General features: G+C 50.9%; 2 protein-coding genes across 2 annotated transcripts in view; both read right to left on the bottom strand.

Moving 5' to 3' along the window:
• Positions 1 to 12873, bottom strand: part of ESRRB (estrogen related receptor beta) — an 86033-nt gene extending 73160 nt beyond the window's left edge. The window contains exons 1-2 of the mRNA XM_075330586.1: positions 12795 to 12873; positions 12566 to 12684 (exon numbers count right to left, since the gene is read on the bottom strand). Coding sequence (XP_075186701.1) covers positions 12566 to 12684; positions 12795 to 12873 — 198 coding nt within the window. The remainder of the gene's footprint in view (positions 1 to 12565; positions 12685 to 12794) is intronic.
• Positions 12874 to 13092: 219 nt separating this feature from the next.
• The window catches only part of IFT43 (intraflagellar transport 43), a 31151-nt gene continuing 29770 nt past the window's right edge, over positions 13093 to 14473 (bottom strand). Inside the window, exons 6-8 of the mRNA XM_075330585.1 lie at positions 13645 to 13720; positions 13379 to 13441; positions 13093 to 13227 (exon numbers count right to left, since the gene is read on the bottom strand). Coding sequence (XP_075186700.1) covers positions 13120 to 13227; positions 13379 to 13441; positions 13645 to 13720 — 247 coding nt within the window. The 3' untranslated portion in view covers positions 13093 to 13119. The remainder of the gene's footprint in view (positions 13228 to 13378; positions 13442 to 13644; positions 13721 to 14473) is intronic.

The raw sequence follows: 14473 nt of genomic DNA, 5'->3' as shown, positions 1-14473 counted from the left end.
GAGTTCATTCTGACAGAGCGGCTCTGTCTGTGTCTGCTGTCAACTACCATTCACCGCTGCTACATGGCTGTCTGTGTCTGCTGTTAGCGGCCATGTAGCAGAGCTGAATGGCAGATGTCATAGTAAAAACGCATCCCTACACATTACACACGCTTGGCAAGTCAATAAATAAAAAAAAAAAGGGTGCCCAATGCATACGTCACAGAACACATGATCTAAAGGATCGCACACAAAATTGATCAATTTAACATAGACTACTAAAGCACGTGTGACAGCAAATGAACGAACTATGTGCAATCTCATTCAATCGCATATGCGACCTGGGCGTGTCACATCGCATACGAGATCGCATACCTAATTGTAAGGTGTAAAGCTGGCTTTACTGACCAACATTGGTCAGAGTGCAATGAGAGAATTTCTTGCATTGTACTCATCAAGATTCATACGCTCGTGTGAGCGTACCCTTTCACTGGCCTGCCTGGGATTGGACTCTTCAGGGGTTCCAGGACCAACTATTCCAGCCAGCAGCACACCGATTTTGGTGGGCATCCACTGAGAAGATATAGGCAAACTTAGGAAGTGAATTTGTGGGCTGTTTAGCAGTGAAGCAGTTCTGTAATCCTTCTGCTGGAACTATAGATCCTAGGCTGAAATCCTGTACAGTGGAACCTTGGCTTACGAGATCAATCCGTTCTGGGAGTGTGCGTGTAAACCAAGTTACTCCTCTAGCAAAGCAAAATTTTCCATAGGAAATAATGCAAGCTCAGACAATTCGTTTCACAACTTGTTCAAGGTCCCATCCTGGTCCCCTTTTGTGCCATTCCACAGATGTACAAATACTCACAAACACACGCACGCACACATATGCTCACCTCACCTTCCGTTCCATCGCCGGCCTCAGTTCTTGTAGTTTGCCGGTACAGGATGTGTATTGGGTAACCATCGCGACCGATGCCGGAGCTATCGATGCCGTAGCGCTGATGTCAAAGGCAGGAGCCACTTGCCTCTGATTGGTCAGCGCGCTCCCTTTGAGTAGCAGCTGACAGTGGAAGCTGAATCATCGGTCGCGATGGTTACCCGATACACATCCTGTACCGGCGAACTAGAAAAACCATGAGGCCGGCGATGGAACAGAAGGTAGGTGAGCATAATGTGTGTGTGCGTGTGTTTGTGCGGACTACAAGAGCGAGTCAGAGGGCGGTGAAAGTACAGAACTGGAAGTGTGTGCAGTGAGTATTTGCGCGTACAGCAAAGCTTGCTCATAAACTAAGTTACAAATTTACAGCAAGCTTTGCTCGTATAGCGAAACGCTCGAAAACCGGGTTACTCGTTAACAGAGTTTCCACTGTATAATGAATCTTGAAGCAGTTCTGTGATGCCCCACAGCTGGAACCATAGCTCCTCGGCTGAGCTCATGTAGAAAAGTTACCGTGGTGACAGGACCAAGGCCCATTTATACCTCTCAGCTCCTTTACAAGTTTGGTGGAGATAGCTGCTCTCTCATTGATGACAACTTCACTTCAAATGCATAATTTTCCCCTGAACTATGTAGTCAGACGTGCTGAGGCAATCCACATCTACAGACAATAGGGCTCCAATCAGTCGCATCTGAGACCAGGGCTTACTTATTTCCATTGGCTTATCAAACAAAAGAACCATACGTCTGGCCTAATTAAGAACAGTTTTCCCTCCAAACAAGTGGCTAAACGCTGAGTAGTCACACTCACTGCTAGGACTCTCTGATGGGCGTGACTGAAGCAACCAAGCGTAATGTAAGTCAGTGGGGAATTTCAGCATTTTTTCAAAAGATTTTCGCCCAAAATGCTCCAGTTCCCCATTGTCTTCCATTATACTCTAGTGCTCGAGTCGAGCCCATACGAGCGATGAACTGCTCTTAATGAGTACAGAGCATGGTAGTGCTCACTCATCACTAGTTGTTACGAGTACAGAGCACCCGAGCATGGTAGTGCTCGCAAATCCCTAGTCGTTAAGAGTACAAAGCACCCGAGCATGGTAGTGCTGGCTCATCACTAGTTACGAGTACCTGGGCATTGTAGTGCTCGCTCATCACAAGTAGTAATACTTCAAGTAGCTTATACTAATGCATTTTACTGAACCCCTTTCTCAAAACTGAAGTACATATGGTTGTGACATTTACATAAGTTATCCGATTTGGAGACTGGAGGAGGGATGGTCTGAGGCGTAATAGTCAACAGAAGGGCAAGGGCTAAAGCAGAGTCTGAACAACGTCACAAAGAATACGCTCTACCACCTTCACAATTATACAGCTACTAGCTGTAGTACCTGCCGTTGCCCGGGATAGTAACTGTCTCTTGTCTGTCTGTCTGTCTTTTTCCCTGCCGGTCTCTGTATCTCTGTAAAGTATCTGAGACCACATCGGCCATCATCTCATTAATCTACCAAAGCTTAACGACCAAAGTCCTAACCAAAGATCAGAACCCCCTACAGGTAAACAGGAGAAGTATCAGTGGCTGATGGGAGGATGAGGAGTGGAGTGATATTTTGCAGACAGTCCCTAGTCGATCAGTAAGTGAATCCCATGGTCGGTCTGATGTATCCATATTGCACCCTTACGTCTGGGGGAAGAGCAGAGTCCGGGACGCTCCTTCACATCATATGTCCCAGAATGAGTGTCTCTGGAGGAAGATGGTGAATCCTTGGGTCTGAGAGGATAGGTCTCCACATGAGTGGGCATACTCTGCAGCAGCGACGTCTATATGCAGATATCGGCTCCGCAGCGGATTGATGCCGCCGATAATCGCTGAATGTAAAAAGAAAGCAAATCTGTGGTTGATGGAAAAACATTCATCATAAAAGGAAGCTAGCAAAATCTGCTAACCACTTTACATTAACAATAGCTGTCTGTTGTCAGGTACTTCAGAGACCGTGGTGGGGTTTTCTTACTTGAAAGGACCAAGCATTGTGCCCCAGGGAGCGGTTCCTGCTCGGACTCTTATCCTGTGGACGGTGAAATACAGCCGGACCCACTGCAGAGAGTCATCCTCAAGACTTGTCCAGAAGGCAAGAGCCGAATGATCTTTGGGGTCCGACCTCTCACAGAGCCGTGGTACAGACCTGTGTTTGGCTGTCGGCCATGAGCACCGACTGTGCCACGCAGAGAGGCAATACGGCAGCGGGCCGACGGCAGAATCTCCACAATGCCCCCTGGTGGAGGGGATACAAGAGTAAGTGGTTATGCACTTTCATCGTCTGGGGCACAAGAGTGAAATGCCCAGAGCCATGCTGCAAACCTGTCTATGGCTGTCAGCCACGAGCACCGACTGTGCCACACAGGGAGGCAGGACGACAGCAGAACGGGGATGGCAGGGTCTCCACAATGCCCCTTGGTGGAGGGAATAAAAGAGGTAGTTGTGAAGACACAGCCCTGTAAAATGTCTGTCAGGGGTTAATATTCTTAATTTGGCCAGACAAGAGACCCTGTTGTGTGGTAACTAGTATTTGATGAGTCACTGTTTCCCCAGGACTATCGGAGCCGTCCATTGTCTGAGAATGTGAATTGCTAAATTAATGTAACTTCCCCCGGCCTCTCTGTCTACCTCACTCAGGGGAGAATTATATATGCGGATTGAAATGCCACCCAATCAGAGCGCAGCCTTATTCCACCAATCCGGTGAGACCACATTCCCTGGAATGAGTGCCTGGGAGATATAAGAAGGTACTGTTGGAGTCACTAGGGTGTTCTTATACTAGATGGCTACAATCTAGGGGTTTTGGTCCCGGTTGGAAGTCCATTCCCCAGCCTAGGCACTTCGGCTCCGGCTAGGGAATTTAAAACTGGATTATATTGTGCAGGAGCACCATCAAGGATCGTAGGATTTGGCAGAAAGAGACTCCGGTTGGGGACGAAACGGTTACCTGGCTACGGATTTTGCTGTGATCATGAAGCTTCCTACGCTTATCATTATCCTTTTTCCGGTGGGTACCTACCAAACACTGGGTGTGTCTGGTTTGGGGTATGTGCCCATGGAAGCTCCGAAGGCCCAAACAGTCTTCTCCTGGTGAGCCAGAGGAAGGGTGAGACTCGGTTACATCGTGTGGTTTGCATGGTTTTGTGTTATTTGCCTTTGACTGTTTGGATCCAATAAAGTCTAATTACAGTGGTTTCCGCACCCTGTGTTGACAGAGTCGTGTTCTGTCCACGGGTACAGAGTTCGGGCGTTCAGTTGGTATGACTGTATGCGGTCTTTCTAAAGGCGGCCGGCCAGCCGATGAGAGCACCCACTGACCTTCAGGTCTCCACAGGAGAGCACCCACTGACCCCCGTGTCTCCACAGGAGAGAACCCACTGACCCCCGTGTCTAGACAGGAGAGCACCCACTGACCCACGTGTCCCCATAGTAGAGCACCCACTGACCCCCGTCTCCACAGGAGAGCACCCACTGACCCACGTGTCCCCACAGTAGAGCACTCACTGACCCTGTGTCTCCACAGAAGAGCACCCACTGACCCCCGTGTCTCCATAATTGGTGGCAGCAGTGGGACACTACTCAGCCTTATGCAGGGGAGCTGCAGGAGAATGGTGTTCGTGGACACCGTCCAGGGAGCTCAACAACCATGGAGGCATATAGGCATACCCAGCAGGTCATAGGTGAGGCATACAGGTTTTGGATGCCGCCATGTCCAACCCTACCAGCTCAGCCTTGGGAAGAGGACTGGAGTGGTCTTACAATCTTAGCAATAAACCGTTACTACAGGAGCTGTGCCAGTATCGACAGATTGAATAGAGGACCACGGACACCCGGTCAGATTTGATTCAGGAATTGGTCCGTTGGGATACCCAGAACGTCATGGAGGATGATGAAGACCCTGCTGAGGATGACACAGAGTAAGTAAATTATGTGCCAGATCAAGGATCCTATGGTATTCTGAAATCAACGCAAAACCAGGAGTTCTTTGACGCATTTGGGCACGAAGCCTCAAGCGAGGAGAAGGCTTGTGTTCTGAAATCACTTTTGGGCATTCCAGTTCGCCTACTACCAGCCAATCCATCAGCACTATCCCACTACCCAGCAATAGCCCCACCAGGACAAAGGCTTATAAACAGGACCTGTGACTTTCCAAATCCACACCACTGTTATACATGCAGGCGCACTAGACATACGGACAAAGATTGTCTCCAAAGCCAGGGCCCCATGCCTGGAGCCCGCCTGCCTTCCTAACTGGCCAATGTCTGCAAAGACAAGCTATCATGGTCTGAGGCATGCTACCCCCAGGAGAAACCAGCAGCGGGGGAAGTGATCTACCTGTTTGGACACCCTACCCCAGCCAACCTTCATTGCCTCTGTCATGATGTATGTGCTTTTCTCCATCCCATATTTCTTGTATAAGATGCCATGTGATGTATTTTACCTTCTCACTGTATTTGCTGTAATACTATGTCAGGATGTGATGTAACTTTCCTTTGGTTGTACTTACTGAACACTTTGAAATGTCTTGGGATGTAAGTAACCATACCTTCCCCCCATCTCCTGTGTCTCTGGGCCCATAATGCAATTATCTCTTGTCCACACAGCCAGGGGAACTTCCCATTGTTTCGTAAGCAGTGGATAACGCCAACTACACAAACCTGTAGACATCTCGGAGCCAACCTTCTAGAATCTTCTAGTGGGCCCAACCATTGCATAGACCCCTACCCTTGAGGGGCAGGCCCACGAGCTCAGACAATACACTCCTGTTTCTAAGTGCAGTTGGGAGCTGAGCTTTGAAGAGGAAGGAAGCGAGATCTGATTCTGCAGACAGATCTCGCCGTCCAGTGGATTGTGTGGAATTTCTGGGACTCTGAAAAGGAATATTACGTCGTGATCTGGCACTTTGGATTATCGGGAGGTGCCCCCGAATCTGTTTTATTTGGACTGGTCGTGTGCTGTTCCTGTATTCCTGTTAGTAAACCTGTTGGATCATCCTCGGGGTGTTGTCTCTCTTTGCTCTGATGTACACCCCGTCACAAACTGGTTGTCAGCGGTGGGATCAGAGCAGAAGGAATGGAGGACAACGGCCCATCAACAGCTGGAACCAGAACCTCAGAGTACAAGAACTGGACTGCGGAGAACCTACAAACAAAGGCCCGTGAACTGGGAGTCAGTTACAAGGGACTCTCCAAGGAGCAGCTGATTGAGGCGTTAGAAGGAGTTTGCTCGCAAAATGACGCTGAGGAAGGATCCTCCCAGCAAACGGAAGAAAGACGGCAGTCGGAGGTAAATACCCAAAAAAGTCAGTGGGTTGTGTGGGTGGTACGAGGAGGAGATGGCCTTGCTGGGAGAGGAGACCACCATAGAATATAAAATGGAGGTCATGCGTGGAGCTAAAGAGAAGGAGCGCAGGATGGAGGAGATGGCATTGATGGATAAGCAGCTCGCTGTGTAAGCCGCTAGAGGTTCCAGACAGACTGTAACCCCAGCACCCACCATGAGGGAACTTCCCAGATTGTCCCGCAAAGACTTCAAGCAGTTTAATGAGGCTGCTGGTGACATTGAGGGCTTCTTCCAGGACTTTGAGCATCAGTGTCGATTAATGGAAGTCCCAGAATGGGAGCGCGTCCGGCATCTGGTTGGGCTCTTAGAGGGTGGAGCTGCCGCAGCCTATAGAGCTATGGACCCTCGGTGGAACTGTGAGTATGCGGATATTAAACAGACTATTCTAGAACATTATGCTGTAAACGCCAGACACTTACAGGACTCAGTTCTGTACTTTAGCATGTGATGAGGAAGTGTCTTTCAAGATGTATGCCCACAAACTCAAACATCTGTGGCACCGTTGGATGGAGGCAGAGGAGGCCTTAACCTTGGAGACCGTCCTCCAGGTCCTCCTAAAAGAGCAGTTTTACTTCAAGTGCCCCGCTGAGATCTGGGAATGGGTGCGTGAAAGGAGACCAACCACTGTGGAGGAAGCTGCAGCTCTAGATGGAGGCTCTCACCATCAAGCCTCAGTGGAAAAAACTACTACTCAGTGAGAAAAAAAAACACCAGCCCCCCAACGCTGGCGGCCCCTGGTCCTTCTGGCCCCAATGTTCACCATCACCCTAGACCGTCAACTCATGAGGACCTTCGTGTGACTGTGGCTCGCATTACTCCTGCTCCACCTTTGGGAATACGACATGGAGGAAGAATCCAAGAGCACAGATGTTATGGATGTGGGCAGCCTGGGCACATGCAATTCCAATCTCCAGGTGTTCGGAGGCAGAACAGCTACAGACCGCCTTTGCCTGTTCATTATCTACAGACACCTTCACCAGGAGAAGAGCTGGATTCTGTGCCTGATGACTTGCCAAGTGACTCTGATATCCTGGCTCCCCTACCCGGAGTCTATGGGGTGCGAGCTCCAGCCACCTGTTCTTCTGATCTTCAGCACAAACATCTACAGGAGGTCGTGCTGGATGGCCAAAAAGTTGTTGGCTTCCGTGACACTGGGGCTTTCCTCACCATAGCCGATCCCCGAGTAATTCAAACCAGAAGCAATTCAAAAGGGACCAGGAATTGCCATTGAACTGGCAGGAGGTACCCATAGATATATTCCAAGAGCAAGTGTTGACCCTGGATTATGGCTTTGGGGGCTAAACAATGTGTGGTCAGTGTGATGAGCGGCCTCCCTGCAGATGTTCTTCTAGGAAATGATGTGGGGAATCTTCATTGCCACTTTGTCGGTGCGGGTAACCAGAAGTCAAGCCAAGAGAGCATTACCATTACCATTGCCATTACAGCCGGTGAGTGATTCTTCTTGTGGGGATAATATGAATGTTACTTGGGATAAAGTTCAGTTTAGACAAGAAGTAGAGACTGACCCCACCCTGGCTAGTTTTAGAGCTTGAGCTGAAATAGGGCAGCTAGGGGAGAACGGAGAAAGAATTATCAGAGAAAATGGACTTCTGTATCGGGTTGCCAATGCCGACTCCCTAGATAAGCCCTGGACTTATAGCAAACAGCTGATTGTTCCTCAGAAGTACAGAGTTCCCCTATTACACCTGGCTCATGACATTCCTACTGCTGGCCATCAAAGCAAAAACCCGAACCGAGAGACGATTGACTCAAACTTTTTATTGGCCGGGGATATCCAAAGCAGTGGCGCATTTCTGCCGAACTTGTGACATATGTCAGCGTAAGAGGGCGACCCGGAGATCACCCAAAGGCACCCCTGCAACCGCTCCCTATAATAGAAGAACCCTTTCAAAGAGTAGCTGTTGATTTCATTGGACCTCTGGCTAAACCAAGTAAATCTGGAAAGCAGTACATTTCTCACTGTTGTGGACTATGCCACCCGATATCCAGAAGCCGTGGCCTTGTCAAGTATTTCTGCAGCCAAGGGTGGCCGAGGCCTTGGTTATTATTTTTACCAGAGTAGGATTCCCCAGTGAGATCTTGTCGGACCAAGGCTCCCAGTTCATGTCAGAGTTGGTCCAGTGTCTGTGGCGCACCTGTGGAGTACGAGCGATCCGAATGACCCCGTATCATCCCCAAACAAATGGACTTTGTGAACGATTCAATGGCACTCTGAAGAATATGCTGAGGGCCTTCACGGACCGAGATTCAGACTGGGAGAAGTACCTACCCCATCTCGTTTGCCTATCGGGAAGTTTCCCCAGGAGTCCACTGGGTTCTCCCCCTTTGAACTACTCTATGGAAGAAAGGTCCGAGGACCCTTAACCCTGCTCAAGGAATACTGGGAGGGGCAAGTTGAAGATACAGGAGCCCCTGTTGTCCCTTATGTCCTAAAGCTGCGAGAAACCCTGGCCCAACTTGCTAGTTTTGCCCAGAGTCATTTGCGTATGGCTCAAACCAGACAGAAAGACATGGTATGACCATATAGCACGCTATCGGGAGTTTGTAGAAGGACAACAAGTCTTAATGATTGTTCCCCATCGGCAGAATAAACTGCAGACCACATGGGAGGGTCCCTTCCGGGTTCTCAGAAAACTGAATGATACCAATTACCTTCTTGCTTTAGATGATCAGGGGCTAAGGCAAAAGACTGTCCATGTGAATATGATTAAGGAGTACCATGACCGGAACATTCCAATGATAGCAAGCTGTCAGTTGGCTTCAGAAGATGGTCAAGAGGATGAGGACTCTCTACCTGATCTCGTGGAAGCAGCGAGAGCCCCATCCACTCTGGAACAGGTTCCCCTGGGAGATCACCTGGATTCCTTACAGAAAATCCAGATGCTGGAAGTGCTTCAACAGAGACGGGCTGCTTTCTCATCCCAACCAGGTCGAACCACCGTCACCCAACATCCTGTGGACACTCAGGGCATCCGTCCCATACAACAGGCTCCTTACTGGGTACCTGAATCAGTTCGAAACACCATGCAGCACGAACTGGAGGAGATGTTACAGCTTGGGGTAATCCAGGACTCCCATAGCCCTTGGGCCTCCCCTGTGGTGTTAATACCCAAGAAGGATGGGAGTACTCGATTTTGTGTGGACTATCGGCGACTAAACGACCATACCATCAGCGATCCTTACCCAATGCCTCGTATTGACTAACTTCTAGACCGACTGGCTAGGTCCCGATATGTCACTACCTTGGATCTCAGTAAGGGATACTGGCAGATCCCTCTAACGGAGGAAGGGAGAGAACGGTCCGCTTTTATAACCCCCTTTAGTCTGTATGAATTTCTAAGCATGGCGTTTGGAATGAAAAATGCCCCGGCCACCTTCCAGAGAATGGTGAACCAGATCCTCCGGGGATGTGGTGACTTTGCTTGTGCCTACTTGGATGATATCGCCGTCTTCAGCCACACATGGGAGGAACATCTGCATCAAGTAGCCGTTATTCTGGACCTGATTCTTGCAGCCGGCCTAACCATTCGACCCGATAAATGCCAATTGGGGGATGGGTGAAGTCCAGTACCTAGGGCATAGAGTGGGAGGAGGGAAGCTCCGTCCTGAGCCTGCCAAAATCCAGGCTATTAGAGACTGGCCTGTACCCCAAACTAAGAAACAAGCTATGGCTTTTCTGGGCACTGCCAGTTATTACCGAAAATTTGTTTCTCATTTCAGTACTGTGGCCAAGCCTCTTACCGACCTGACCAAGAAAACAATGTCCCGGCTGGTGATCTGGACTCCAGCATGTGATCAGGCTTTTAACCGGCTGAAGGACGCTCTGATCTGCGATCCTGTCCTGGCTGCTCCAGACTACAAGAGGAGATTCATTGTGCAAACGGACGCCTCTGCTTATGGACTGGGAGCTGTACTCAGCCAGGTGAATGCAGCCGGGGAGCAGCACCCCATTACCTATCTCAGCAGGAAACTGCTGGACCGAGAAGTGGCCTATGCAACTGTTGAAAAAGAATGTCTGGCTGTAGTGTGGGCCCTTAGGAAACTAAGGCCGTATCTGTATGGGCAAGAATTCACTGTGGTTACTGATCACAATCCCCTCACCTGGCTGAACAGAGTCTCTGCGGACAATGGACGCTTATTACGATGGAGCCTGGCTCTGCAGCCCTATAACTTTACCATACAGTATAGAAGAGGCAGCCAACACCAAAATGCAGATGGACCTGTCCAGGCAAGAGGAGCCGAGTCCTGTCAGCCATGCCTGCGTGTACTTAACCAGCGACCTGTAGAGGTCCCTAGTACGTACACAAGTTGGGAGGGAAAGGGATTGTCATGATGTATGTGCTTTTCTCCATCCCATATTTTTTTTGTATAAGATGCCATGTGATGTATTTTACCTTCTCACTGTATTTGCTGTAATACTATGTCAGGATGTGATGTAACTTTCCTTTGGTTGTACTTACTGAACACTTTGAAATGTCTTGGGATGTAAGTAACCATACCCTTCCCCCCATTCCTGTGTCGGGGGGGGGGGGGGGGCGGGGGGGGGGGGGGGGGGGGGGGGGGGGGGGCCCATAATGCAATTATCTCTTGTCCACACAGCCAGGGGAACTTCCCATTGTTTCGTAAGCAGTGGATAACGCCAACTACACAAACCTGTGGACATCTCGGAGCCAACCTTCTAGAATCTTCTAGTGGGCCCAACCATTGCATAGACCCCTACCCCTTGAGGGGCGGGCCCACGAGCTCAGACAATACACTCCTGTTTCTAAGTGCAGTTGGGAGCTGAGCTTTGAAGAGGAAGGGAGCGAGATCTGATTCTGCGGACAGATCTCGCCGTCCAGTGGATTGTGTGGAATTTCTGGAACTCTGAAAAGGAATATTACGTCGTGATCTGGCACTTTGGATTATCGGGAGGTGCCCCCAAATCTGTTTTATTTGGACTGGTCGTGTGCTGTTCCTGTATTCCTGTTAGTAAACCTGTTGGATCATCCTCGGCCTGTTGTCTCTCCTTGCTCTGCTGTACACCCCATCACAGCCTCATCCAGCGCGTTGAGGTCAGTGGCATACAGGCTTAAGGACCTAGAGTCACTGAGTCTTCATCACCCCGGTCAGCCCAGATATTGTTTCTCCAGAACACCTTTTACTAGATCACCAGTTGACCACCTCTCTGATTGGCAGCCAGTGTTCGTAAATCCCTATGGCATGTGTGCAGTTGGATACAGGAGGTTGAAGTGGGACTCATGGATGGCCTCCCAACATGTTATTTTGGAAAACGACCTAGGACAAGGACTATCCAGGAGGTTTGTCACCGCCATCAAACATAGCCAAGCAAAGCAACATCCTTATGCGGATTCTTCTACCAACCCATCACCCATCCGAAGATAACCCACCTACTCAGTCTTCATCATCCTCATCGGAGCCGACAATAGTCAGTACATCTAACCAAACTGTGGCCATTGACTGGGGGGAGAAAAATCATAAGGAGTTTGGGGAAGCCCAACTCATGTACCCTACCTTAAAGCTTTACCACAGGGTGGCTGCACAGCCTGGGAGAGGCAATCAGGGGGATGTGTATAGATAGGAGCGTCTGTTGCTGAATTAACCACCGAATGGGCAAAGATTATGGAGATGTTGGCATATTGTCCCCAGAAGAGGACAAGGATGATCAGAGGATATCACGCCTGGCAGCTCCATCAACTGTGAACCTCCTCAAGATTCAGCAGTTTCCTGTCTGGCTAATTAAGAAGGGGGAGGATGTCTGCCAGGGGTTAATATTCTTAATTTGGCCAGACAAGAGTCCTTTTAGTGTGTTAACTTGTGTTTGTTGAGTCATTGTTTACTCCAAGACTATCGGAGCCTCCCATTGTCTGAGAATGTGGATTGCTAAATTAATGTAAATCCCCTCAGCCTCTCTGTCTACCTCACTCAGAAGAGAATTATACAGGAGAATTATCTATGCGGTTTGGCATGCCACCCAATCAGAGCACAGCCTTATTCCACCAATTCGGTGACACCACATTCCGTGGAATGAGTGCCCGGGAGATATGAGAAGGGACTGTTGGAGTCACCAGGTTGTTTTTTGGCTACATGGCTGCAATCTAGGGGTTTCGATTCCAGTTGGAAGTCCATTACCCGGCCTAGGCACTTTGGTGCCGATTAGGGAATCAGAAACTGGATTATATTGTGTAGAAGCACCGCCGAGGATCCTAGAATTCGGCTGGAAGAAAGCCAGGTTGGAATTATTCATTTACCTGACTACGGACTTTGCTGTGCTCGTGAATTCTCCTACACTTGTCACTATCCTGTTCTCCGTGTTCCTGGTTTGGGGTTTGTGGCTTTGGAAGCTCTGAAGGCCCGAACAGTCTACACCCTGTAGAGCCAGCAGAAGGGCGAGACTCAATTACATCGTGTGGTTTGCATGGTTTTGTGTTATTTGCCTTTGACTGTTTGGATCCAATAAAGTCTAATTATAGTGGTTGCCACACCGTGTGTTGTCTGTGTCGTGTTCTGCCCACAGGTACGGCGTTCGGGCGCTCAGTTGGGAAGAGCCCTGGTCCATGTGGTCTTTCTAAAGGCAGCTGGGCCAGCAGACGAGAACACCCACTGACCCCCGTGTGTCTCCGCAGGAGAGCACCCACTGACCCCCGTGTGTCTCCGCAGAAGAGCACCCACTGACCCCCGTGTGTCTCCGCAGAAGAGCACCCACTGACCCCCGTGTGTCTCCGCAGGAGAGCACCCACTGACCCCCGTGTCATGAAGTCATGATGCACAGCCATCGTCTGGGGCACAATGTTTATTAACACTGTCAGGAGAGCAGACTGTCCTCCCGCTCCGCCTTCCCCAGGTCCCATTCTGCTAGCAGCTCGGAAGAAACCTCAGTGTACAGCAAGTCCCAATCCCAGCGAGCATCATCCTGCGGAGGAGAAACAGGTTACACCACTGTACACACCCACCACTCCATCCACCCACTGTATACAGCCTCACGCCATCCCCACATTCTACATACTCCAACACCATCCCCTCATTGTATACACCCCCACACCATCCCCCCTCAGGGCACTCACCTCCTGCACGTCCACCTCTGGAGACAAGACTTTAGTCAGGAGCTTTAGGTCGATGTCTCCATCCTGCAAACCAGCACAGTTATTACAGAGTGAAGCGGAGATATGGGGAGGGCAGATCGCCCACTCACCCCCACCTATTGTGTGCCCCTTACATAAGCCCCCTCAGAGAACACTGGCACCCCAGATATGAGGGAAGGGTTACTCCTTGTACACTATGCAGAGTGCTACATGGAAAGGGGGAGTGGGCATCACCACAGGGGTCTCACCAGGAGCTGGAAAGCTGCATGTCTCATCAGGTCATTGTCTAGATCTCGATATGTCATCACTCGGTTCCCCTGGACACTGCAATGCAGAAAGGATGAAAGTCACCAGGGTATGGGAGACCTGCAGCCGCTCACCTGGTGAAGAGGGATGGGGAGCTGCAGCCGCTCACCTGGGGAAGAGGGAAGGGGAGCTGCAGCCGCTCACCTGGGGAGGAAAGATGGAGAGAGCTGCAGCCGCTCACCTGGGGAAGAGGGAAGGGGAGCTGCAGCCGCTCCCCTGGGGAGGAGGGAAGGGGAGCTGCAGCCGCTCCCCTGGGGAGGAGAGATGGGGACCTGCAGCCGCTCCCCTGGGGAGGAGAGATGGGGACCTGCAGCCGCTCCCCTGGGGAGGAGAGATGGGGAGCTGCAGCCGCTCCCCTGGGGAGGAGAGATGGGGACCTGCAGCCGCTCCCCTGGGGAGGCGAGATGGGGAGCTGCAGCCGCTCCCCTGGGGAGGAGAGATGGGGAGCTGCAGCCGCTCCCCTGGGGAGGAGAGATGGGGAGCTGCAGCCGCTCCCCTGGGGAGGAGAGATGGGGAGCTGCAGCCGCTCCCCTGGGGAGGAGAGATGGGGAGCTGCAGCCGCTCCCCTGGGGAGGAGAGATGGGGAGCTGCAGCCGCTCCCCTGGGGAGGAGAGATGGGGAGCTGCAGCCGCTCCCCTGGGGAGGAGAGATGGGGACCTGCAGCCGCTCCCCTGGGGAGGAGAGATGGGGACCTGCAGCCGCTCCCCTGGGGAGGAGAGATGGGGACCTGCAGCCGCTCCCCTGGGGAGGAGAGATGGGGACCTGCAGCCG

Source organism: Anomaloglossus baeobatrachus, chromosome 12 (assembly GCF_048569485.1).
Source record: "Anomaloglossus baeobatrachus isolate aAnoBae1 chromosome 12, aAnoBae1.hap1, whole genome shotgun sequence".
NCBI classification, from domain to species: Eukaryota; Metazoa; Chordata; class Amphibia; order Anura; family Aromobatidae; genus Anomaloglossus; species Anomaloglossus baeobatrachus.
Note: the sequence above shows the minus strand (reverse complement) of the source record. Positions and strands in the feature narration are given on the sequence as shown.